This window comes from Somniosus microcephalus, chromosome 27 (assembly GCF_052327205.1).
Source record: "Somniosus microcephalus isolate GS21.2 chromosome 27, FLI_Smic_1.0, whole genome shotgun sequence".
NCBI lineage: Eukaryota > Metazoa > Chordata > Chondrichthyes > Squaliformes > Somniosidae > Somniosus > Somniosus microcephalus.
In genome coordinates, this window is record NC_141013.1 from 9945472 (window position 1) to 9972589 (window position 27118).

A 27118-nucleotide genomic window follows, 5' to 3' on the forward strand; every position below is an offset into this window, starting at 1 on the left:
AGAAACAGGCTTTGAAGTGCGATTTTGCACTGCGTGTGGTTTCAACAGAGTGCTGCGAGTTGGGTGAGTCAGGGAGTTAGGTGAGGAGTGGAAGGAGGAGCTCGCCTTTGTTTTTCCTACCTTTTCACCCTGTAGGAAGAGGCCGGTGTCTGGAGCAGCAGGAGAGTACAGTGAGTATTTAAACTTACTTTCGCGGGCTTTTTTTCAAAGGCCGGTCAATCTTGCAGACCGGCGGCGGCGTTCCAGAGCCACGCCACAATTCAAAAAGTGACACGAGCAAGAGGAAGCAGCTGATTGGGTGAGAACGGCCAGGTGAGTATTTATACTCTCTAGTTTGACAGTTAAGGTTAATAGTTTATAAAGTTTAGAAGGTCTTAATTTTTGTGGTTATACTTTCTAAGGTCTCTGTTGTGTAGCGGGGAGTGCTAGTAAACGAGGGCCCTTGAGTATATCATTTACTTGTGGCTTTGATTTGATTTAATTTAAATTAATTAAAGGGTAAGTCATGGCAGCACAGCTCAGCCCCTCCTGCACTATGTGGGAAATCAGGGACACTTCCTGTGTCCCTGACGACCATGTGTGCGGGAAATGTATCCAGCTGCAGCTACTGACAGACCGCATTGCGGCGCTGGAGCTGCGAATGGATACATACTGGAGCATTTGCGATGCTGAGGACGTCGTGGATATCCTGTTTAATCAGTTGGTCACACCGCAGGCAAAGGCTGCACAGGCAGGAAGGGAATTGGTGACCGCCAGGCAGAGTAGTAGGCACAGACAGGTAGTGCCGTGGTCCCCTGTAGCCATCCCCCTCAAACAGATGTACTGCTTTGGATATTGTTGAGGGAGATGGGTTATCGGGGGAAGACAGCAGCAGCCAACTGTCTGGCACCATGGGTGATTCTGCTGCACAGGAAGGAGGAAAAAGAGCGGGAGAGCTATAGTGATAGGGGATTCTATTGTAAGGGGAATAGATGGGCGTTTCTGCGGCCGCAAACAAGACTCCAGGATGGTATGTTGCCTCCCTGGTGCAAGGGTCAAGGATGTCTCTGAGCATCTACAGGGCATTCTGGAGGGGAGGGTGAACAGCCAGTTGTCATGGTGCATATAGGTACCAACGATGTAGATAAAAACTGGGATGAGGTCCTGAAAGCTGAATATAGGGAGTTAGGAGATCAATTTAAAAATTCGGACCTCAAAGGTAGTAATCTCTGGATTGCTACCAGTGCCACGTGCTAGTCAGAGTAGAAATAGAAGGATATTTCAGATGAATACGTGGCTAGAGGAATGGTGCAAGGAGGAGGGGTTCAAATTCCTGGGACATTGGAACCGGTTCTGGGGGAGGTGTGTAGGATTCGCAAAATTGGACTTTGTATTACATAGAAACATAGAAGATAGGAGTAGGCCATTCGGCCCTTCGAGCCTGCTCCGCCATTCAACGAGATCATGGCTGATCATCCAAACCCTAGCACCCGGTCCCTACACAGACAGCCATCCCACCCAAGCCCTATCCCCGTAACCCCACGTATTTAATCCCCCCTAACACTAAGGGTCAATTTTTATCATGGCCAATCAACCTAACCCGCACATCTTTGGACTGTGGGAGGAAACCGGAGCACCCGGAGGAAACCCACGCAAACACGGGGAGAATGTGCAAACTCCACACAGACAGTCACCCGAGGCCGGATTTGAACCCGGGTCCCTGGCGCTGTGAGGCAACAGTGCTAACCACCATGCTGCCTCCCTGGTGCAAGGGTCAAATGGCAGAAGAGGCCATGATTTTAAAGACTGTTTTAAAAGAAACCCAGAAAAAGGGGCATACAAAATGGCCGCCATACCATGTGACCAGCTTATTGGGACACTTTTTAGAATGGTTCCTGCGAATCCTCAGACAGCTTTGTGGATTCAACCCACAGCAAGTTTTGGAAGCCGTTTCTGAGAGAACGAAACCAGACCCACACATATACATATGGATTAGATGCAGATCCAGTCAAGATCGGCCTGGAGACAGAGGCCATCTAAATGTTGACCCAGACAAAAGGGGACAATTTCATATTCATGAGAACAGCACCCAGGACTAGATAATGAGATCAGCAGGACATTAAAAACAATGAAGGTCATTCCAGACCAGAGATGGGCCTTTACCAGCCATCGAAAACATTTTAAAATATAATAACTACCCCGCTGTGCTCCCAGACCGCCAAAAGTTAAACAAAGACTAACCTGATTTTGGGCAGGAAGTGGAGCTTCTGGGGGAAAAGTATAACTGAAGGAGTTGGAGTTGTACGACACACTCAGGAAGAAGGACTCGCTCGGAGGACGCAGAGCTCACGCAGACACTCGGGAAGCACGCTGAAGGACACACCGGAGTTGTAGTTGGAGACAGCGGTGGGTGAAGAGGAGTCGCTTCGGGAGAAGATCAGCAAACTCCTCTCCACCATCGGAGGAGGAAGAAGAATCAAGCCAACATCAAGAAGGCCGTCTCGAAGCCGGCGTCCCGCCCCGGGGAAACACATCGGGAGATCATCGACCATCCCCGGGCCGTTGCCGAAATGAGAGGCCATCGACCCAACTTGGGAGAAGAAACAAAAAAATAAAGCCCCAAGAGAAGAAACCTTCCAGCCACTCCGGCTCGAAAAGAGACAGTAACGAACCAAGGAGATCTATGGGAGCCGGCCCAAGGCTCCTCTGACCAGGGTCGAGCCGACGATCCTCGACCCCGCCGACATCCAGGCCCGCCGGTGTCCAGCCGCCCTGACCCCCACCTCGAGAGAGGTGTGGCGCAGCTCGCAGGGGTTCCACAATCCACGAGGAGACGGAGCACCTGAAGGGACCAAAGCACAGACTTGAGTTCAAAACCTTGCACTTCCTAGTGGGATTGGTGAGCATGTTTCTGGCCCTTCACAATCCGATCTAGATAGGTTTAATAAGGGGGTGGATTTAAGGGTACAATTAACATAAGTTGTCCCTCGATGTTCCGTGTGTTTCCTTATTTCATGATGATCTTTGTAGAGTATAAGATGCCTGTATTTGCTTTAGTTAGTACTGTGTCATTATGATATTTGTTTGTGTTTTCCCTCCCATGTACTCTCTTATCTGCTTGCATTTGATTTGATATTTTTCCTTATGCAATAAAATTTCATTTTGTTTCATCAAACTTGGTCTACAAGAGTTTTCTCTACATTGTAGTTCCTGCCCCAAAGTCCAGAGTATAGAATCTAAGGGGCGAGTGGGTCGAACCACTCAAGGTTTTACTGTGCAAGAGAGAGAGGCCTCAAGAGAGAGAAACCTCAGGGACATCTCTCAGGAAAACCCCTTACAGGTGGGACCAGTACAAACTGGACGGTTTGCACCTGGGCGGGACCGGGACCAATGTCTTAGGGGGAGTGTTTGCTAGTGCTGTTGGGGAGGGTTTAAACTAAAATGGCAGGGGGCTGGGAACCTGTGCAGGGAGACAGAGGAAAGGGAAGCAAGGATAGAAGCAAAAGGCAGGAAGGAGAAAAGCAAAAGTGGCAGTCAGAGAAATCAAGGGTGTAAATCAAACATGGCCACAATAAATAATAATTCTAAAAGGTCTAAGAGTGTTTAAAAAAAAAAAAAACAAGCCTGAAGGCTTTGTGTCTTAATGCGAGGAGCATTCGTAATAAGGTGGATGAATTAGCTGTGCAAATAGATGTAAACGGATATGATATAATTGAGATTACGGAGACATGGCTCCAGGGTGACCAAGGCTGGGAATTCAACATCCAGGGGTATTCAATATTCGGGAAGGACAGGCAAAAAGGAAAAGGAGGTGGGGTAGCACTGCTGGTTAAACAGGAGATTAACACAATAGTAAGGAAGGATATTAGCTCTGATGATGTGGAATCTGTATGGGTAGAGCTGAGAAATACCATGGGGCAGAAAACGTTAGTGGGAGTTGTATACAGATCCCCAAACAGTAATGCTGAGGTTGGGGATGGCATTAAACGGGAAATTAGAGACGCGTGCAATAAGGGCACAGCAGTTCTCGTGGGTGACTTTTTAATCTACATATAGATTGGGCTAACCAAATTAGCAACAATACGGTAGAGGAGGAATTCCTAGAGTGTATACGGGATGGTTTCCTGGACAAATATGTCGAGGAACCAACTAGAGATCAGGCCCTCTTAGACTTGGTATTATGTAATGAGAAAGGATTAATTAGCAATCTTGTTGTGCGAGGCCCCTTGGGGAGGAGCGATCATAATTTGTCGGATTTCTTCATTAAGATGGCGTGTGAAGTATTTGACTAGGGTCCTGAATTTAAGTAAAGGAAACTACGATGGTATGAGGCGCGAGTTGGCTAGAATGGATTGGGGAATGTTACGAAAAGGATTGATAGTGGATAGGCAATGTCAAACATTTAAAGATCGCATGGATGAACTACAGAATTTGTTCATCCCTGTTTGGCATAAAAATAAAACAAAAAGGGTGACTCAACCGTGGCTAACAAGGGAAATTCAGGATAGCATAAGATCCAAGGAGAGGACATATAAATTGGCCAGAAAAAGCAGCAAACCTGAGGATTGGGAGCAGTTTAGGATTCAGCAAAGGAAGACAAAGGGATTAATTAAGAGGGGGAAAATATAGAGTATGAGAGTAAGCTTGCATCAGAACATAAAAACTGACTGTAAAAGCTTCTATAGATATGTGAAGAGAAAAAGATTGGTGAAGTCAAGCGTAGGTCCCCTGCAATCAGAATCAGGGGAATTTATAATGGGGAACAAAGAAATGGCAGACCAATTAAATGCATACTTTGGTTCTGTCTTCACAAAGGAGGACACGAATAACCTCCCAGAGATGTCGCGGAACATAAGGTCTAATGAGATGGAGGAACTGAATGAAATCAGTATTTGTAGGGAAATGGTGTTGGGGAAATTGACAGGATTGAAGGCCAATAAATCCCCAGGGCCTGATAATCTACATCCTAGGGTATTTAAGGAAGTGGCCCTAGAAATAGTAGATGCATTGCTGGTCATCTTCCAAAATTCTATAGACTCTGGAACAGTTCCCATGGATTGGAGGTAGCTAATGTAACCCCACTATTTAAAAAAGGTGGTAGAGAGAAAACGGGGAATTATAGACCAGTAAGCCTGACATCGGTAGCGGGGAAAATGCTAGAGTCCATTATAAAAGATGTAATAGCAGAGCACTTGGAAAACAGTGACAGGATCAGACAAAGTCAACATGGATTTACAAAAGGTAAATCATGCTTGACTAATCTACTGGAATTTTTTGAGGATGTAACTGGTAGAATAGATAAGGGAGAACCAGTGTATGTGGTGTATTTGGACTTTCAGAAGGCTTTCGATAAGGTCCCACATAAGAGATTAGCATGTAAAGTTAAGGCACATGGGATTGGGGGTGAGGTACTGACTTGGATAGAGAACTGGTTGGCAGACAGGAAGCAAAGAGTTGGAATATACAGGTCTTTTTCCAAGTAGCAAGCAGTGACTAGTGAGTTACCGCAGGGATCGGTGCTGGGACCCCATTTATTCACAATATACATTAATGATCTAGACGAGCGAACTAGATGTAATATCTCCAAGTTTGCAGACGACACAAAGCTGGGTGGGCGTGTGTGGACGATGCAGAGAAACTCCAGTATGATTTGGACAGGTTGGGTGATTGGGCAGATGCAGTATAATGTGGATAAATGTGAGGTTATCCACTTTGGTGGCAAAAACAGGAAGGCAGATTATTATCTGAATGGCAATAGATTGTGAAAAAGGGAAGTGCAACGAGACCTGGGTGTCCTTGTGCACCAGTCACTGAATGTAAGCATGCAGGTGCAGCAGGCGGTTAAGAAGGCAAATGGCATGTTGGCCTTCATAGCGAGACGATTCGAGTGCAGGTGCAAGGATGTCTTGCTGCAGTTGTACAGGGTCTTGGTGAGACCACACCTTGACTATTGTGTGCAGTTTTGGTCGCCTTATCTAAGGAAGGATGTTCTTGCCATGGAGGGAGTGCAGTGAAGATTCACCAGACTGATACCTGGGATAGCAGGAATGACTTATGAAGAAAGATTGGGCCGATTAGGTTTGTATTTGCTAGAGTTTAGAAGAATGAGAGGGGATCTCATTGAAACTGTTAAAATTCTATCAGGACTAGACAGACTAGATGCAGGAAGGATGTTCCCGATGGCAGGGGAGTCCAGAACCAGGGGTCTAAGGATAAGGGGTAAGCCATTTAGGACTGAGATGAGGAGGAATTTCTTCACCCAGAGAGTGGTGAACCTGTGGAATTCTCTACCACAGAAGGCAGTTGAGGCCAATTCATTAAATATATTCAAGAAGGAGTTAGATATATGTCTTAAGGCTAAAGGGATATGGGGAGAAAGCAGCGACAGGGTACTGAATTTGGATGATCAGCCATGATCTAATTTAATGGCAGAACAGGCTCGAGGGGCTGAATGGCCTACTCCTGCTCCTATCTTCTATGTTTCTATGAACAGCTCCTTCAGAAAGCCAGCAAAGGCACGATGGGCTGAATGGCCTCCTTCTGTGCTGAATGCTTGTATGAATAAATGCAAGTATTTTTATAAAAGTTTTGAATTTGCAATATTAATATGAGCTTGAGTTAAGTGTATTGTAGTATCTTGTATATAGACTTAATATGGCTGGTTAATTAACATCTGATCCATTCTCTGAGGTATATCCTGAGTCACGGGTAGTGCCAACATTTGCTAATCTTGCTCCATCAGATAATATTTAATTCTGCATTTGTGCGTCCTATGTCCCTGAGATAATGTTACATTATTTTTAAGTTAGTCATTCTATCTAAAACGTGTTCCCCATATAAATAATTTCAAAGGGCTATGACTCTGAACTCAATAAATTTTATAATAGCTGGATTTGAAAATAATAGTGCATTTTTTGAAAATTAAAGCCATACACAGTAATAACCTATTTTTCATTCCATTCTTATCCTGTTTCAATGACTCAAGTTAATGCTTTATAGAACTCAATTCTGAATGTAACGTTTTAAAGCCTTGAAAGGAATAATTTGGCATTAATTAATGAATTGGTTCATATCCACAGGGATGTTGAGAACGCCTGATGTAAAATTGCTGCAATTTTGCTCAGCAGGTTGAAACTTTTATCAGCAAATCCCAAAAGACGAGCAAAATACTTACTAAGGAAAATTCTCTATGCCAACATCTTGAATTTAATTATTAGCCATTTAAACAAATAAATCAGAATAATTGATGGAAGATTTTTGCTAAATCCTATCTAGAAAAATTTAAATTTTGAAAATGACTTGCATTGCTGGAAAAATATAATATTACTTGCATATTAATTTAGATTTTTTTTTAAAAACTGGTGACAAACTTAGTTGAGCTTTTAAAAATTGATTTCTTCTGGTTAAATAGTATTAAAATGCATTGCTTCACTACTCCTCAGGCTGCTTTGGGCCTTATCCAACAGGAAACCTGCTGAGCAATAGTGCAATAAAAACACAAACTGCTGTTAATACTCAGCGGGTCAGTTAGCATCTGAAGAGAGAAGACAATTCAGCAGGACCCTTCAGAACGAAAGAAAATGTTAAGCATGAAAACTGCAAACTGAAGCAGCAGTGAAAGTCGAGGAAGCTGACCGATCGTGGGGGGTTTCCAGGGTAACTTGTTGGGCCTGGAGGAAACAATCTTCCTCCTCCTCCTCCTGGCCTACAAGCAGTGCTGTAAAGCCTTATGGATCCAGCCCTTCTCGCTGCTTTTTACCTTCCGGGTTTCCAGAGGCCTGGGAAACCATGACAAGGTACTAAATGAGTACTTTCTACCAGTATTTACCAAGGAAGAAGATTTTGCCAAAGATATGGTAAATGAGGAGGTTGCCGGGATACTGGGTGAGATAAAAATAGACATAGGAGGTACTAGGAAGGCAGGCAATACATCAAGTGGATAAGTCACCCGGTCCGGATTGGATGCCCCCTAGGTTGCTGAGGGAAGTAATGGTAAAAATTGTGGAGGTGCTGGCCACAATCTTCCAGTCCTCCTTGGATACAGGGTGGTGCCAAAGGACTGGAGGATTGCACATGTTACACCCTTGTTCAAAAAAGGGAGAAGGATAAACCTGGCAATTACAGGCCAGCACCGATTTGTTACGGGCAAATTGTGTTTGACTAACTTTTCTGATAAGGTAACAGAGTGGATGAGGGCAGTGCAGTTATGTTGTGTATATGGACTTTAAAAAGGTGTTTTAAAAAAGTACCACGTTAGACCTGTTGGCAAAATTGACGCCCATGGGATAAAAGGGGCAGTAGTGGTGTGGATACAAAATTGGCTAAGGGATAGAAAACCGAGTTGTGATGAATGGCTGGTTGTTTTTCAGGCTGGAGGGAGGTATACAATGGAGTTCCCCAGGGTTCAGTACCAGGACCACAGCTGTTTTTGACGTACATTAATGACTTTGGGTACAGGACACAGTTTCGAAATTTGCAGATGACTCGGTGTAGTAAACACTGAGGAAGATAGAAATTAACTTCGAGGACTTAGGCTGGTGGAATGGGCGGACACATGACATGAAATTCAACGCAGAATAGTGAGAGGTGATACATTTTGATAGGAAGAATGAGGAGAGACAATACATGCTAATGGTACAATTTTAAAGTGAGTGCAAGAACAGAGAGACCTGGGGGTGTTTGTGCACAAATCCTTGAAGGTGGCAAGACAGGTTAACAAAGCAGTTAATAAAGCACATGGGATCCTGGGCTTTATAAATAGAGGCAGAGAGCACAAAAGCCAGGACGTTATGCTAAATCTAGATAAAACACTAGTTTGGCCCCAGCTGGAGTATTGTGTCCAATTCTGGGCACCGCACTTTAGGAAGGACATGAAGTCTTTGGAGCGGGTACAGAAGAGATTTACTGGAATGATTTCAGGGATGAAGGATTAAAGTTACGTGGATAGCCTGGAGAAGCTGGGGTTGTTCTCCTTAGAGCAAAGAAGGCTAAGAGGAGACTTGATGGAGGTGTTTAAAATCATGACGGGTTTAGAGCGAGTCAATAGAGAAACTGTTTCCAATGGCTGAAGGGTCGATAATCAGAGGACACAGAGTTATGGTGATTGGCAAAAGAACCAAAGGTGACTTGAGGAAAAACCTCAGTGTTTGGGATTTGTAATGCACTGCCTGATAGGGTGGTGGATACAGATTCAATAGTAGGCTTCAAAGAGAATTCGATAAATACGTGAAGGAGAAAAAATTGCAGGGATATAGGGAAAGAGCAGGTTGGGGGGGCGGAGGGAGTGGGACTAATGGATTGCTCTTCGAAAGAGCCAGTGCAGACTCGGTGGGCGAATGGCCTCTTTCTGTGCTGTACTATTCTATGATTCTATAACAGGTTAAAAAAAAAACATACAAACCTTGTTAAAATGAAGGTACGCAGCCTCCTTAAAAAGTTTCAACGACTGACATGCCCGAGAACAGATTGTCGCCTGTCCCTTGTTCTGCCTCCGTTAAAACCACGAGGGCGGGTTGGGTTCCTCTTTGAAACATTTAACACTTTTACTTCCCACCCAACCCAAACCCACCTGCTTTTGGGAGTTAAAATTACCCCCTCTCTCGCATGCATACCTGTTGCCATCTTTTTTTTTTAAGTGTGCCAAAGCTGAAAAGGCTTGCACAGTTGCCTCTGAGACTGTTGGAAAATGAAGCCAGAAAAATCTACAAATCCTATTCATATTTTCATGGGGGGTTTTTTGCCCTCGCTTTGAGCATTTTGATGTATAATTTCTATAAATGGCATGACAAGAAATTACTAGGTAGGATAATGAGGCCGAGAGGTCTTGCTGAAAGAATAAACATTAATGAGTGTTTACGGCCTGAATTTATTGAATAAATGCAGTTGCATGTTTGGTGACCTCATAAATTGGTGTAATCACTTGTATTCAAATATTCTGCATTTTTAAATGTCTGCTCCCAGGATTTTGTGAATGATGGGCTTTTTATAAAGAAACTCATCCATGTGTTTAAACTGGATCTCAACCATCTCCTACCTCGGCATCACTTTTGTAATTTTATTGCAGTGGTGCATATTGTGAGTAGTACAGCTGTTAAGTAGTACAGCTGTTAAGTTAGCTCTGACTGATTTGTGCAAATATTAGTGTTTTGCTAATGATACAGCATGCAATTGCAATATGGTCTACATGTTGCATTGTCCCAATTACCATGAAATTGCAAAATAGCAACAGATTTACTGCTTGTTGTTTCAATTATGCAAAGGTGGAAGATGGGTTGGTTTGTTATACAGAGGTTTCCTAAAAGTCTGCTTTCTGCAGATTAAATTCTTAGCTTGCACTGACTTGGTCACATATTTGATCCTTCTGTATATGTGTCATTGGGCACCAGCTGTAATAAACATCATTGAGTTTGGAATTAGTGTTCTGAAATTAAGTTACTGATTTGGGCCCAGTTAGATCATCTTGGTGGTTTGGATGCTGTTTAACTATGAAAGTACTGTTGAAGCAATTGTTGGTTCTTCATTTCTCAATACAGAAATTGGATGAAGACGCTTACTTCATTCTGTGTTTTGACAAGTTCTGCCAAGTGCCATTTATTACAAAAATGTTGGAGTTTACCATAGTAGTCACCATCAGGAGCATGCAGTTGGTGTACTCATGGATTTATTTGTGACCTATTTCAGTGAATACATGTATTCATGCGTTCTTGTATCTAACATCTACATCAAATACTTCAATATAATGAATAATACTGGAAAAAAAACCTGGACTTTAGTTCTGCTTATGTCAAAATAAATCTGACACTGGTAGATACTATTCTGACAGACTCTTCTGAATTACAAGCATGGTATCATTATTTACACACTCTCTCAATGCTTCAGATAAGGCTAAAGGCTGCACCAGTAGTTTGGAATGGCTCTTGAGCTGCCTTGAAGAGACGTTTGTCATGTGAACATTAGTGTTCTGTAGAAGTTCAGTAATAAACATCATTGAGTTTGGAATTCGTGTTGTGAAATCAAACTACTGGTTTAGCCAGTTAGATCTTGGAGGAGCTCAGTTGTCGGGTAGCACTTTACTCACCTAAACAAATGTTTTTAAAGTTTAATGTAAATTACGTCCCAGCACTCGTGAGTTCAAAGAATACCAAATGTCATACAGTACTAGTGGAGATGTTTCGATGTGAAATAACGGCATGGAATTGCTGGAATTCAAGTGACTTTCACATGACAGCTATTTTTTTGAGAAACATGTATACATGTTTTACAATACAGTTTTATTTCACAACGTATTGTTGTCATCACTGGTGTCAGTTTAGCTGTTTTGTCATAATTTAGTTTTCTTCCTCCATATTTTTGTCCATTCTTCTCCCCTTGCTGCTGTATGGTTCCAGCAAGCACTGGGAGCCCTCTGGTTCTTCCACCCAAGTGGCCATTCTTCATGTGTGATGCAGTGCTTGCCAACAGGCTGTAACATAGAAGATACGAGCAGGAGTAGGCCATTCGGCCCCTCGAGCCCGCTCCGTCATTCAATGAGATCATGGCTGATCATCCAAATTCAGTACCCTGTCCCTGCTTTCTCCTCATATCCCTTGATCCCTTTAGCCTTAAGAAATATATCCAACTCCTTCTTGAATATATTTAATGAATTGGCCTCCACTGCCTTCTGTGGTAGAGAATTCCACAGGTTCACCACTCTGGGTGAAGAAATTCCTCCTCATCTCTGTCCTAAATGGCTTACCCCTTATCCTTAGACTGTGACCCCTGGTTCTGGACTCCCGGCCATCGGGAACATCCTTCCTGCATCCAGTCTGTCCAGTCCTGTCCAGTAACATTGCAGTCAAGCCCAGTTCTGGTCTCATCTGATGCACATGCACTTCCAGCATGGAGTATTGTGTAGTGATTCGGAGATGGAACCTGGGATGATCTTCGCCCTGCATGTTCCTAACACAGGTGTCAGTCAATTGTAACTCTCCCCCTGCCACACCTGCTGGGATCAACTAACTTGAGTGCAAACCTGAGACCATGGCCCAGCTACTCATTGCCTTAACCAGCTGATTCCTTACTTCAGGTAACTTCACCAAAACAGCTATTTCTTGTTCTAAACCACAGGTTCTTGATTCCATCGAACAGCATTGTCAGTAGGATTTTAGCAATGTACAGTTATGTGAAATTTTTGTAACTGTTCCACTTCAAGAACAATCAGCAGTACAGTTATGGATTTTGACCCTTCCAAAACCTGGGATTGTATCTGGAGAGCATTTTGAGGTGTATAATGCTAGTGTGATCTACTGCTGGTTACAAATCTGTCACTGCTGGTAGAAGCAATTTTGAGGTGATTAAGAGCAAGAACAACTTCTCATCTGTCCCAAGGCTCTAATCCTGTTAGCTCTAGGTACCTTGTACCTACATTACAACAGTCATTGGCTTTGAAATATTTTGGGACATCCTGAGGTTGTGAAAATCACTATATAAATGGAAGCTCTTTATTAAATAAAGTGTACGACCTCCAGTGTGTAACTGAAAGTATCATGTAATATAACCTGTATTATGCTGCAACCCAGGAAGCTTTACTGAGTTCACTTAATTTTAAAAAAAATCTTAAAGCAAATCGCACATTAGAGCTTATTGACTTAAGTGCCTTTTTTTCCAAGTAAAGTAATAGTACCAGCATTCTCTGTGATCATATTCATCGAATATGGATCAAGTAGCCAGCCTTAAACTCCATTTTGATTGCTGGAGAGAATGTTACAAATGATTGTAGAGTAATGATGCATCACTGGCATCTGATTCTAGCATCTAGTTTCTGTTGGCTACATGACCATCTACTAAATAGACTGAGATTTTTGTATGAAGTTAATCTATCAGGGAAATTTTTTTACTATAATATCAAAACTTAAGATAAAAACTGTCATGTGGCGCAGCATGCCAAGTTGATGCATGTGGTTTCCCCATCATAAACTCTGTAATCTTAACAGTGCCAATAGAAGGGCTGCGTGTGGCGGTCTGGCCTTTTTGCTTTCTTGCATCCCAGGGTTGGAAAAACTGAGAGCAAGTTAGCCAAATCTGCTTGCACACCTAGTGGATGACTTAGTGACATTGTGGATGAAAGGCAAAGGAGAAAATTACAATAACCTAAAAATGGGTCCCAAAAACCCTTGTTTGACTGTTGGCGTGCTACATCTAATTGAAACCAACAATTGAGGAAAAATTGCACTTTTTGCATTTTATTTGTTTCTTTTTAATTTAATGTCAACTTGCTTTTACTTTTTAAGTGTATAAAGTACATGCCAGGCTTCAAGTAGGTTTGATATATAGCTGTAATGCTCAGGTCCTTTTGACTTGCCTATTTCAAAAAGCATTTTTTCAATCACTTTTTTCATTGTCCTTGGGTTATTTTAAACTTTAAGCCTAATCATTTTTTCCTCTCGTCTTTAGGTGTTCCCTTGTCCACTCAGTGGGGACCTCAGGGTTATTTCTACCCTATTCAGATAGCACAATATGGACTAAGTCACTACAGTAAAAACCTCACTGAAAAACCACCACATGCCGAAGTGTATGAAATCGCAGAGAAGAGAGACAAAGGCAGGCAAAATGACTGGATTGTGCCAAAGGGTTGTACCGTCTCTACAGTCTTTGACAAAACCAGATCCAGCAACGTAAAGCAGTTCACCACCCCAGGTATTTCATCTTACTGATCGATACTTGTTAGAATGAATGTGTCTGTTACTGAAGAAAGACAATGAAGTAATTATTGTCAGCACCAAAGCCTCAGATCTTCATAGGAAAGCTGTGAAAAGGTTTCCAGCTTTTGACATTGTAGAGAGGGAGGACAAACTGTGTTATGAAGTCTGTAATGTATTCCAGACTCCCCTCTTATTGATGGCAAAGTAATTTCCAGACCCCGTAGGCCACAGACAAATCCACTTATACTTAGGATGTCTTAACTAATGGATTTACAAGTGATTTATGCATTGATTTATTTTTTATAAAAATTTTAAAGAAAATTTTACGACCAATTCCCTTGTTGGCCAACATCTCAAAGCTATCTGACCTGGAAAACCTAAGATTTTTTTTCTTAAAGCAAATAATTTCCAACTGCATGCTTTAAATTCACAATGAATCGTGCAGCAAATGTTGGGTTAGAATCTGTTGCAAGGCTGTATTGCAGTATGTAGGTTATTTCCATTGGTCTAAATCATGAAAGCTGGAGTAGTTTAATAATATAGGGTCTCAGACAGTATTTAGGAGATTTGGATGATCTAGTATTTGAAATTGGAATCCCCCACATTGAAAATTGCCTAGGTGTTTAAAGATGAAATAATTTTAAGCACCAGGCATCTGCAAAATCCTACATCTCCCTCATCTAACTCTACAGAAAGCCCTGTAAACAGAGCACTGAGATTAAAGTTAAGCCTGCCAACACATTCCAACCTGTCTGCTGTAATGTGCAATGATTGGGCTATGTATATTAAAGTGCTGGTGTCAAATGTGGCATAGGTATGGCATCTGCTGTGATCGTTTTCTGAAGATAGGAGTGATTGTTAAGAGTAGAACTGGTGGTATAAATGTTTCACAAATCTAATTTTACTTTCCAATAGAAAGCCAGCCGTTGCACTCTGTCGTCACACTTCAAGTATTATACAAAAGTTTCAGTTTAATACTAAATCAAATTTTTTTTTCTTTTCAGAATCTTCGGAAGGAGTTTTTCTGATGCTCGGAAATGCGAAAGATTTCATCATTTCATTTGATATTAAATTCTTAACCAACGGGAGTGTTTCAGTGGTACTGGAGACAACCGAAAAGAACCAGCTGTTTACAATTCACTATGTCACAAACACACAACTTATAGCCTTCAAAGACAAAGACATTTACTATGGCATAGGCCCAAGGACTAGCTGGAGTACTATTACTAGAGATCTGGTAACTGACCTGAAGAAAGGAGTTGGCCTGTCCAATACTAAGGCTGTAAAGCAGACTAAAATAATGCCCAAGAAAGTTATAAAGATGGTTGCCAAGGGAAAAGGCTTCATTGACAACATCACAATAGCAACCACGGCACACATGCCTGCCTTCTTTGCTGCCAGCGATTGGCTGGTAAGAAATCAGGATGAAAAGGGTGGCTGGCCAATTATGGTGACACGTAAGCTAGGTGAGGGTTTTAAGTCTTTGGAGCCTGGCTGGTATTCAGCCATGGCACAAGGTCAAGCCATGTCTACACTTGTAAGGGCCTATCTGCTTACAAAGGAACAGGTGTACCTCAATTCAGCCTTACGGGCGGTAGTGCCCTATACCCTCAAGTCAGAGGATCATGGGGTAAAAGCAGTGTTTATGAATAAGTATGATTGGTATGAAGAATACCCAACTGTTCCCAGCTCTTTTGTTCTGAATGGTTTCATATACTCTCTACTGGGTCTATATGACCTGAAAGAAACTGCAGGTGAGAAACTAGGACAAGAAGCTAAAAAACTGTACGAGCGAGGCATGGAGTCTTTGAAAGCTATGCTTCCATTGTATGACACTGGCTCAGGTACAATCTATGATCTTCGCCATTTCATGCTTGGTACAGCTCCAAACTTGGCACGCTGGGACTACCACACCACCCACATCAACCAGCTACAACTGCTGAGCACAGTCGAAGATGCACCTATCTTTAAGGAATTTGTAAAGAGATGGAAGTCCTATTTAAAAGGAGGGAGGGCAAAGCACAACTAGAGCTGAAAGCCAAATTATAGTCTTATGAATCATACATATAATATATAAGGGAAGGTTCCTTAATTTAAACATTTTTATAAGTGTACAAAGAGTACCTTTTTGTATCCCTGCCATCTTCCTAATGGCACATTTTAAGAGTGTAACAATCAGTAATTCTAAAAAAAAAAAACATCAAATGGTTGCGAAGAATTCTCACTGCCTAAACATCCTTTTGTTTGTCTTTGTCTTTCTCTAAGTGGAGAAACTGTCATTAACTGGAGGTGATTTAAGCTTTCAATTCTGCATTGCTAATTCATCTTCGAAACACTTTCAGCCCCTTTCCGACAGTTCATCCATGTCATCAGCACTCTCTGCTTTACAGGTATATGCTTTTATTTCTGCCTTTGTGATTTTATGATTGGTTTTTCTTCAACATTGATTTTGTTTTTGCAACCGTTTGATTATATCATCAAATCATGTACCTTTCCAACAGTAGAAAAAGTACTGTTGCTTTTTTTTAGATGTTAACATCCACTTAGTGTTCCTAATATGGCACCAGTCTCGACACTTTTCTGTTTAGAGACTCTATATCCTTGTCCGTCTCCCTAGCCCCAGCACCCAACTAACGTATTGATTTCTACGCTTAATGAAATGTTGAAAATTGTGAATGACCCCTAAGGTGGTTTGTGGGCATGTTTTTATTTTATTTTCCATTTAGGGGTGAGGCTGTTCTTAAAAATTACTTCGAGTAGCACGAACTTTGTAAAATTTATCCATTAAGTGTTCATCTGTAACGAGCACACAATATTTTTCCATTGTATATTTTAAAAAATAATCCTTCAAAGCTTATTGCTCCTTTTAGCTTTTGATGCACATGGCAAAGCACAACACACAAAAAAGGTTAAAATGTAACTGCACAAGTATATAGTAATATATATGTATAGTGGATCTTGTAATACAGTGCAAGAGGTGAATTTGGTTTCCAATGGAATCACAAAGTTCCAAATGGTGGTTGGTGCCATTTCCACCCTTTCTTTTGCCTCGCCACCACTTTTTACCCCACCCCCTTCATTCATGAACTTTCTCCATTTGTGGCTGATTTGTGTAGTAGCAACCTAGGATTGAACCTTGTTTTGAGGGCACGTTGTAATAATTTTTGTGTGATTATGTTCATACAATTAGGCTTTTTAAAAAAAAAAAAAAAGTCTTGTTTGATTGCAATTAATTTGTTTGTGATATTTGGGCATTGCGTGCTTCCCTCCCACCCCACGATAACCAATGTGATAGAGGAATCTTGTCATGGGAATATTGATTTTAAGGAGACAGCTGTGTGGGACCTAGTCCACTTTTTGCAGTTTGCGAACATTCACAGCCTGGATTAAAAAAACAAAAAATGCTGGAAATGCACAGCAAGTGAGTCAGCATCCTTAAAGAGAAAAGGCAGGTTATTGACCGTTCGGGTGTGTCCCTTTTATTGGTTTTGATGAATGCTAGGTCAGTAATTGATCACTTCTCTTTGTAGGTGCTGACAAACCTGTTTGTATTTCCAGTATATTATGTTCGTATTTCAGATTTGCATTATCTGTCCTATTTTTCTTTTTATTTGAAAGCCTGGACTTCTTGACTATAAAACAGCACGGGGAGGGGGGTTCAAGTTATATTGTTACTGTATTTTAAAGTAGTGTGCATTCGACAATAAAATATCACCAGCCCAGAAATGGATTTGAATGCCAAAATCATTTGGATAATGTGAAAGGCTCCTAAGGATATTTTCATAACTATTTTGGTTGCCAGAATATCTCCCATGTTCAAAACATATGACACTTTTTTTTCTAGTATTTATCATCTATTATAGCCTTCTCCAAATAGACCCAAAATAGTTACTGGGGAGTGGGAGAAAGGGGGAAATACATTGCATCTAGTATATTTTGGGTTTCCTTACCTTTTTGCCATTTGATAACCTAGGAAACAAAGGACTAAATGAAGGTGGTGGAAATCTTGCCCAGTTTCCTTTTGTAAACCTAATTTTTGCAGTGACTTTTTTCACATATGGGACCAGACGGATGTTTGGAGCATTGATGCCTAGAATGAAGAGTTTGCTTCAGTGTTGATGTGGCCATTTGATTCAATCACAGATGAGATTGTTTGAAAGTCGCACCTTCCAGCTCTCCTAATATTTTGCCAAATCCTATTTCTAGCCACAAATGGAGCAGGCTTCATAAGATCTGACTTTGCTATTCCTGAGTAATTATAGTTGATCCAAATCAGTGACCCAACATGGAACACACTTCTATATAGTTAATGACTGAGTTAAAAGAAACTAGACAATCCCCCCCCTTTTTATTGACCTATCCCTACTAAGGATTATCCAATCTTCATACTGAAGTATGGAAGTCAGTGGCCAAAAATACAAGGGCTGATATTAACAAGATCAGTCTGCAATATTTATAGATATGTTGTTCAAATCAGATTCTTATTTAAAAGGAAAAACAATCAGCAATCTAATTATTTGCAAGTTGACTTGCAAATAATGTTGGGTAGCATGTTATCCAACAGTGTGTAATTTGTTTTTGCTGCAAAACTGATATCTATTTGATCTAACTAAATGGCATATTTGGGAGGTGTTCACTTTGGCAATTAAATGGGATAAAAATATTAAAGGGCAATATTTTGTCCTTTGTTATCCAAGCTTTTCTGTTGCTGAAATGTTCTCTGTATGCAGAATCACATTTTCTTTTTCCTTTTTTCTTTCCCCTTCTTCCTGCCCCTCCCCCATGGTTCAGTTCCCTATCTGTAAAGAAATTGGTGATGGTGTTGTATTAAAACATGTATTGTTCTGTGTTTCTTTTCCTCTTCATGTTGGGGAATTCTCTTTTTATATACTGTAGCTCTAAATCATCTTTTCTTCTGAGCTTAAGTGTTGTCAATACCAAAGCATTTTAAAAAAAACTTTCAGACTGCTCTGCACTTGAGCAGGCCTTGTTGATGACTCTTAATATTACAAATCATTCTGGTCATTGGATGCATTAGAATGCAAGATGCAGGTGGGTATATGCAAACAGATGACACATAAGCACAATAGTAGACTTTGTGCCGCTGTACCCGGTCTGGACAATGTGCAAGACTCTCACTGAAAGCTGCTATTTTCATTCACACTGTATTTTTTATCATTTTAACTTGTATTTTTACACGTGGATTTGAACCATATGTTGGATATGCAATAAACTGTTTACTGAACACTGTTGCCTGTTGACAGGGCGAGGCAGTGTTTTAGAGCTGTACCGATTTGCATTTGTTAAGCACAATGTGCACACAGTAGTACAGCTTTGCCATTTTGTACACGGCAAGAATTCATAATTTTTTCAAATAAAGTGACTATATACTACTATGTTTATATAAAAATATTGATTGGATCAATCTTTGCTGTGCTGAGTATCTTTGCTTACTGAAGTTGTACAATAAAACATTTTCTAAAAAGGGACTCCCTAGTTCTGTTTGTTTTGTTAATCCACTGTTGCATAAATGTAGTGTTTACACTACGGTTAAATCTGCATTCTATTCATTTTCCTCAACAAAGGGTCTTTGAGTCCTATCCCTGCGTGTCTAAAATTCCACGTTCACTGTCTCCTGGCAATAGCCTTCAGTTTCCTAAAATGTTACTAGCAAAAAAAAAAATAATAGCACCTTCAGCCATGCCACTTTCCAGAAATGGTTCCGCGATATGAGCAGGTCACAGGATGATTACGAGTCTAGGATCCTTTTGCATGGACATGGATTGAGGAATCTTGAGTTATATTCTCATGCAAGGAAAAATAACACTTAGCGCGGTGCTGTAAGTGGAGAAAAGTAATGCATGTGTCGTCAGTACTTTTGGACAAACCAATCTGTATTTTAACACACTGGGTTTGGACTGCCCGTGATTGTTCTGATTGCCTGCTTTGTCTGGACAACTAATGTTTGCCAACTGGAGCCCACTACATTTAAAATAACAAAGCACCCCCGTCGTTGTATAATGGGGTGGTGTATTAAAATTAATGCAAAATGTCCTCTCTTTGGAAAGGATTAATTGGATATAGTGATGGCATGTGCATTACTTTTCTCTTGTGTACAGTATGGTTTCCTGATTCTACTTTCCCCAACCCTTCCCAACTCCAATAAATCTCCACGCATCATAGATGAGCATTTTTATCCTATCCTATGTACAAGTAGCAAAAAAAAATAATTTTGTTATAACTGTAACTCTGGCATCATCGTGATTAAATTGGCACACTACTTCTGACTGGTCTTTTCTGCGGAAACTTAGTTTTGCCAAATGCTTTTTAATCAAGGTAGAGCATCTTGCACTTCTGAATTTGAGTGCTACAGCCTGCTTACCCCAGTGGTTCAAATGTTAAATGCACTGCCCAGTGTGGAACTGAGGCAGATCAGGAAAGTCCTTGGCCGGATGACCAATCTCTGTTTTATGGACAATTGGGCAAAGTATGTTTTTTCTGATCATTCACATGCAGGCTGATGTTTTAGCATTTCTCAGTTATCTCAGGGAAGTCTAATGTGCCATGTTCATGGAACATTTTATGGAACGTTCCTTCATCATGGGCGGGTCAAAATCTTGGAACTCCCTCCCTAACAGCCCTATGGGAGTACCTTCACCACACGGACTAACGGTTCAAGAAGGCAGCTCACCACCACCTTCTCGAGGGCAATTGGGGATGGGCTATAAATGCTGGGCTTGCCAGCGACTCTCACATCCCGTGAATGGAAAAAAATACAGTTGCTAGTTATGTAGGCAAATGGACAACCAATTTTTCACACCCAAGATACCGCACACAGCAAATGAACATAAGAACATAAGAAATAGGAGCAGGAGTAGGCCAATCGGCCCCCTCGAGCCTGCTCTGCCATTCAATAAGATCATGGCTGATCTGATCCTAACCGCCAATCCACTATCACAGAACCATCTCCTGAATCTAACAGAATTAGACACACGAAATAGGAGCAGGATCAGGCTACACGGTCCCTGGGCCCGCTCCGCTACCCACAGGGCCATGACCGATCCGAACCTAGACTCATGTCCAAATTCCTGCCCTCTCCCCGTAACCCTTAATTCCCTTTACTTCTAGGAAACTCTCTATTTCTGTTTTAAATTTATGTAATGATGTAGCTTCTACAGCTTTTTGGGGCAGCATATTCCATGGACCTACCACCCTCTGAGTGACCTTTTGAAAATGTGTTATGTTGGTCAGGACAGCAGAAGAAATTTCTGCTTTTCAATTAGTGCCATGGGATCTTTTCCATCCACCTGAGCAGGCAAACAGGGCCTTTTTAATGTCTCATCTGAAAAGATTGCTCCTTCAACAATGCAGCTCTCCCTCCAGTACTGCACTAGATTGTGTTCCAAGTCTAGAGCGAGACTTGATCCCACAATCTTAGGATTCCTTTGGAGTCAGAACACTTGCAGGTTTAAAAGAGACTTAAACCATTTTAATTTTTCTAGGCAAAGCAATGGGCGCTAGTGGAAGGCTTTATTCTTCACGGAGGATGGAGAAACTGATTAACTAGGCATCTAATGTATGCTGTATAAGGAGGGGACCTGAAGACAGAGCAGTGATAGGACTATAACACTGAGAGTGGATGTGCTATAAAGTAAAAAAGTTGTAACTTGACTCTCTAAAGTGACATGTCAGTGCTATGGAGGGAAAAAAATTAATACAAGCAATATGGCTGCATTTTAAGTGCTGTGAAGCCAGCAGGAAAATGAATGCTACATTGACAGATGCCTTTTGGCAACCAAGAACAAATGTTGATTTGCTTATTTTTTTTTCTCCCTTCCACAGTGGCATTTGTTTACATTGTTTGAATTAAGCCAGGAAAAAAAATTATAAATGTGTTGTCTTGGTGATAAATTTGAATTTTCAGCTGCATAATTTGTGACATCAGAATTTGTTCTTGAGACCCATCATTTCTTGGATTTAAATGGAAATTCTTTCAACAAGTCTGAAATCCTCCTTTGCCGTATCTTTCTGAATGTTTGGGGTGCTAGTTTTTGACTTTAATTGTGTGTATTTTGGTTGTATATAAAAGCTCCACAATCAAAGAACAAGCCCGGTTCAATTTAAAGCGTTCTAGATGTAATGGTGGATTTTCCAGCTACCTTTCTATTGCTTTTGACATTCTAGTGCTCCAACAAATAGCCTGCAAATCTTCAGATAACAACAGGAACCTTCAGTGCTGATACTGTAAGAGTAGAAAGCCCTTGAGACAGTCTCATACTGAAGGGAAATGTTAATCAGCCCATTATTTCGTTTTGGTCGAGTACAGATGCAAATTTGGGCACCAAATTACCCCATCCTGCATCAATACTCGAGTTGTTTTCTGGTCCAGTGCAGAACATCATCAATTTGCCTGGAATTGCTTGTGCCAGGGAAGAGTGAATAGGTGAGCACCAGGTAGATCCTGGGGCTATTTGTGCTCCTCCCTGTTTCTACGCACACATGCCGTATTTGCACTACCAGGTTAATATTGGTGTGAAGTGGCTTGAGCTTCAAACCAACAAACGAAACGCAGATTAAACAAAATTTAACTCAAACTATTCGATACTTGTTGAGTTTCTAACCTAACGAGACACCCATCTGATAGCCGGACCTGTATTCATCAAGGAGCAGGGCTTCAATGCTGGGGAATAGAACACTTAGCTACCCAGTGTCCATTTGGAGCACTCCCATCTTGCAGGATGAGTGGAGCGATGGACTGAAGGCAATTCACTGAGCTCTGCAGATGGAAAAGGATGTTAACCAGAGTCTGCTGGACCTGTACAAACTGTCCACTAATAAGACAGACCCTCATTTGTGTGACTTCCTGGACACTAGGTAAGATATATGCAGACCAAAGCACCCTGTACTATTCTGATATACATTAAGCTCAAGCACTGAATGGTACTCCTGACAATATTCGTATGATGTTTCCATTTTCCACTGGAGGCATCTTGCAACCTATGAGTGAGATTGCCAGTTTGTGCTAAATTATGGGTAATTTTGTGCTGTCAGGCCATATTTACCAAGAACTGAGGAGGCAGCTCAATCCAATGTACGTTTAAAGCCAGTATGAAAGGAATCTTTAATCCCATTGATCTGTGCTGAATCGAAAACCAAGATCCCAGAGGTGAAAGGACTGTGCACTTAATTCAGTGCATCACCTACCCTTGCTGCCTCATTTAACATTTCTGTTGAAAATGGCAGCTTTTGTCATAGGAGCACAGGAATTTCTAGATGAAAAAAGACCACGGTCCATCTCGTTCGCTTTCTACAATCCTGGTAGTCACATGTTACAACGATAATGCAGCTGTTGACTAATCGTAGCAATCAATCTCTTATCAATTAGTCTACAATAGACCCAGGCATCAGGCAAGGAAAACCCAGTGATAGAAAGCTTTGGGAACACAAGAAATAGGAGCAGGAGTAGGCCATTCGGCCCTGCTCCGCCATTCAATGAGATCATGGCTGATCTTCTGCCTCAACTCCATTCACCGGCCCTATCGCCATATCCCTTGATGCCCTTACTAGTCAGAAATCTATCGACTTCTGTTTTGAATATACCCAATGACTGAGCCTCCACAGCCCTCGGGTAGAGAATTCCAAAGATTCACTTTGAGAAGAAATTTCTTCTCATCTCAGTCCTGAATGGCCTACCCTTTATCCTGAGGCTGTGGCCCCTGGTTCTAGACTCCCCAGCTAAGGGAAACATTCTCCCAGCATCCATCCTATCAAGCCCTGTATAAATTTTGTATGCTTCAATGAGATCCCTTCACATTCTTCTGAATTCAAGAGAATACAGGCCTAGTTTACTCAATCTCTTCTCATGCGACAGTCCCGCCATCCCAGGAATCAATCTCGTGAACCTTCGTTGCACTCCCTCTATGGCAAGTATATCCTTCCTTAGGTAAGGAGACCAAAATTGAACACTACTCCAGGTGTGGTCTCACCAAGGCCCTATATAATTGGAGTAAGACTTCTTTACTCCTGTACTCAAATCCTCTTGTAATGAAGGCCAGCATACCATTTGCCTTCCTAATGGCTTGCTGCACCTGCACATTCACTTTTAGTGACTCATGTACATAGAAACATAGAAGATAGGAGCAGGAGTAGGCCATTCGGCCCCTCAAGCCTGCTCCGCCATTCAATGCGATCATGGCTGATCATCCAAGTTCAGTACCCGGTACCTGCTTTCTCCCCATACCCCTTGATCCCTTCAGCCTTAAGAAATATATCCAACTCCTTCTTGAATATATTTAATGAATTGGCCTCTACTGCCTTCTGTGGTAGAGAATTCCACAGGTTCACCACTCTCTGGGTGAAGAAATTCCTCCTCATTTCTGTCCTAAAAGGCCTACCCCTTATCCTTAGACTGTGACCCCTGGTTCTGGATTCCCCGACCATTGGGAACATCCTCCCTGCATCTAGTCACCCAGGTCCCTTTGAGCATCTGCATTCCCTAATCTTGCACCATTTAGGAAATACAGGTTGAGCGTCCCAAATCTGGAGTTCTGGAATCCAGACTCCGGGACAATTGGTGGCAGGGGTCCGGAATCCGTAAAATGTTCCGGAATCCGGACACCCTGAGGGAGGCTTACCAAAAACTGGAACCTGGGCCCAGGCATTTCCAGACTCGGCAGGTGTTTCTGATGTCCGAAGTCCGGAAATGTCGCAACCTGGGCTCGGGCGTTTCTGGACTTTGGACATTAGAAACACATTCCAAAGTCCGGGGAAACCCAAAAACCGACTCGGCCTTGGTCCCGAGGTTGCCGGATTTGGGACGTTCTACCTGTGCTCTGCCTTTCTGTTTTTTCTACCAAAGTGGATAACTTCACATTTATCCACATTATATTCCATCTGCCATGTTCTCGCCCACTCACTGAGCCTGTCGAGATCCCCTTGAAGCCTCTTCACATCCTCTTCACAACTGACACTGCCACCTAGCTTTGTATCATCAGCAAATTTGGAAATGTTACATTTAGTCCCCTCATCCAAATCATTGATATAGATTGTGAATAGCTGGGGCCCAAGCACCGATCCTTGCGGTACCCCACTAGTCACAGCCTGCCATCCTGAAAAAGACCCGTTTATCCCTACTCTTTGTTTTCTGTCTGTTAACCAATTCTCAATCCATGCTAGTATATTACCCCCAATTCCATGTGCGCTAATTTTGTTCACCAACTTCTTGTGTGGGACCTTATTGAAGGCCTTCTGAAAATCCAGATATACCACACCTACCGGTTCCCCTTTGTCTACTCCACTAGTTACATCCTCAAAGAACTCCAATAGGTTTGTCAAACAGGATCTCCCTTTCATAAAACCACCTTGACTCTGCCCAATCTTACTATTAGTTTCTAAGTGCCCAGTTATTGCATCCTTTATAATAGATACCAGCATTTTCCCAACTACTGATGTGAGGCTAACAGGTCTGTAGTTCCCCGTTTTCTCTCTCCCTCCTTTCTTAAATAGCGGGGTTACATTTGCTATCCTCCAATCTGCAGGAACCGTTCCAGAATCTATAGAATTTTGGAAGATGACAACCAATGCGTCCACTATTCCAATGGCCACCTCTTTCAAAACCCTAGGATGTAGGTCATCCGGTCCTTGGGATTTGTTGACTTTTAGTCCCATTAATTTTGCTAGTACTGTTTCTTTACTAGTAATAATTTCTTTAAGTTCCATAGATCCAAATTCACATGTTCCTCCCAAGCTATGCTATACTTACCACATGTCATGTCTCAAATTGCTCACACACTGTATCCCAAAATGTTATTTTCTGAAAGAAATCTATCTAATTTGAATGAATCAATACTAACTGCTTCCACCATCTCCCTAGGGAACCTGCTCCATAGATTGACCACTCACTCACTGAAAGATTGTTCCCTAAAGTTCAGTCTGTGTTCTGCAAAAGTAATGAATGGAGGAAAATAGCTTCCTGGAGCAATCCAACTATAGCCCAGCCTGATTCTGACATCCTCGCTGCAAGCTGCCTATTACTGACACCAGATCAGTGAAAGTTGGATACAGAGAAAAATATGATGGGCATACTTCATGGTAATTGACTTTCAAAAGGACACTGGAGCTGAAACTTTATCAATTTTATTTTTAAAATATATTTTAACATGCTTTATTCCCCTCTTGTAGTTTCCCTTTGCAACGCACATTATCTGGACACAAGGATAGGTTGGAGATCTACTCCCAGGCCTTTGCCAGCACGGCTGAGTTGAGGATATTCCCCATCCTTTACTCTTAATATAGGCACCTGGACTAGAAAGATATAGAGAGACGTCTGATTAATCAACTTTATTGATAAGCGCACTTAATACAACCCATTACATGCAGTGCTCGTGAGAATGACGACAATAATGCACACAAGCTCTGGTGAGTCCACACCTGGAGTATTGTGTACAGTTTTGGTCTCCTTACCTAAGGAAGGATATACTTACCATAGAGGGAGTGCAACGAAGGTTCACCAGACTGGTTCCTGAGATGGGGGGATTGTCCTATGAGGAGAGATCGAGTAGACTAGGCCTATATTCTCTAGAGTTTAGAAGAATGAGAGGTGATCTCATTGAAACACACACAATTCCTACAGGGCTTGACAGGGTAGATGCAGGGAGGATGTTTCCCCTGGCTGGGGAGTCTAGAACCAGGGGTCACAGTCTCAGAATAAGGGGTCGGCCATTTAGCACTGAGATGAGGAAAAATGTCTTCACTCAGAGGGTGGTGAATCTTTGGAATTCTCTACCCCCAGAGGGCTGTGGAGGTTCAGTCATTGAGTATATTCAAGACAGAGATCGATAGATTTTTGAATATTAAGGGAATCAAGGGATATGGGGATAGTGCAGGAAAGTGGAGATGAGGTAGAAGATCAGCCATGATCTTATTGAATGGTGGAGCAGGCTCGAAGGGCCAAGTGGCCTACTCCTGCTCCTATTTCTTATGTTCGTATAAGCAAAGAACTCATCAGGGGTTTGCAAGTTGCGCCCTCTGACTACTCACACTAGCCCTATGCAAGACTAGCTGGAGTTCCTAAAGTGTGCGGTACTTTTATATGTAAATTGTGTACAGTTAGTACGTATGCAGATTCCTGTTATGTGTGGTTACTGCGTAAGTATGCAAGATTAATACGTAAGTGCATCAGTCATCAAATAGACCACTTCTTACTCCCATGCATGCTCTTTCGTGTCACTATCTGTTTTTTGCTCTCCGGACATTCTTCATATAAATGAGTACAAATATCATTCACAACCTTCACTTCCTTTAGATATATATTACAGAGACACACATTCTCCTTTCACACTTTCTTCCTGATTCCAGACGCTCTGGTGTTTGTCCAGCTATTAACATTCCATTCACGCAACAGCCTACCCCTCGCCGCTGGGCCTGTGTCTTGGGAGTGGCTGGAGTATGATTTAATCCAA

At 41.9% G+C, this 27118-nt stretch overlaps 1 protein-coding gene across 5 annotated transcripts in view; it reads left to right on the forward strand.

The window, feature by feature from the left end:
• LOC147099959 (D-glucuronyl C5-epimerase-like) overlaps positions 1–19147 on the forward strand; it is a 138605-nt gene extending 119458 nt beyond the window's left edge. For all 5 annotated transcript variants that reach the window (XM_085968489.1, XM_085968492.1, XM_085968490.1 and 2 more), the window contains 2 exons: positions 13411–13653; positions 14663–19147. In XM_085968489.1, the coding sequence (XP_085824615.1) occupies positions 13411–13653; positions 14663–15687 (1268 nt within the window). In that variant the 3' untranslated portion in view covers positions 15688–19147. The remainder of the gene's footprint in view (positions 1–13410; positions 13654–14662) is intronic.
• The last annotated feature ends 7971 nt before the right edge of the window (positions 19148–27118 follow it).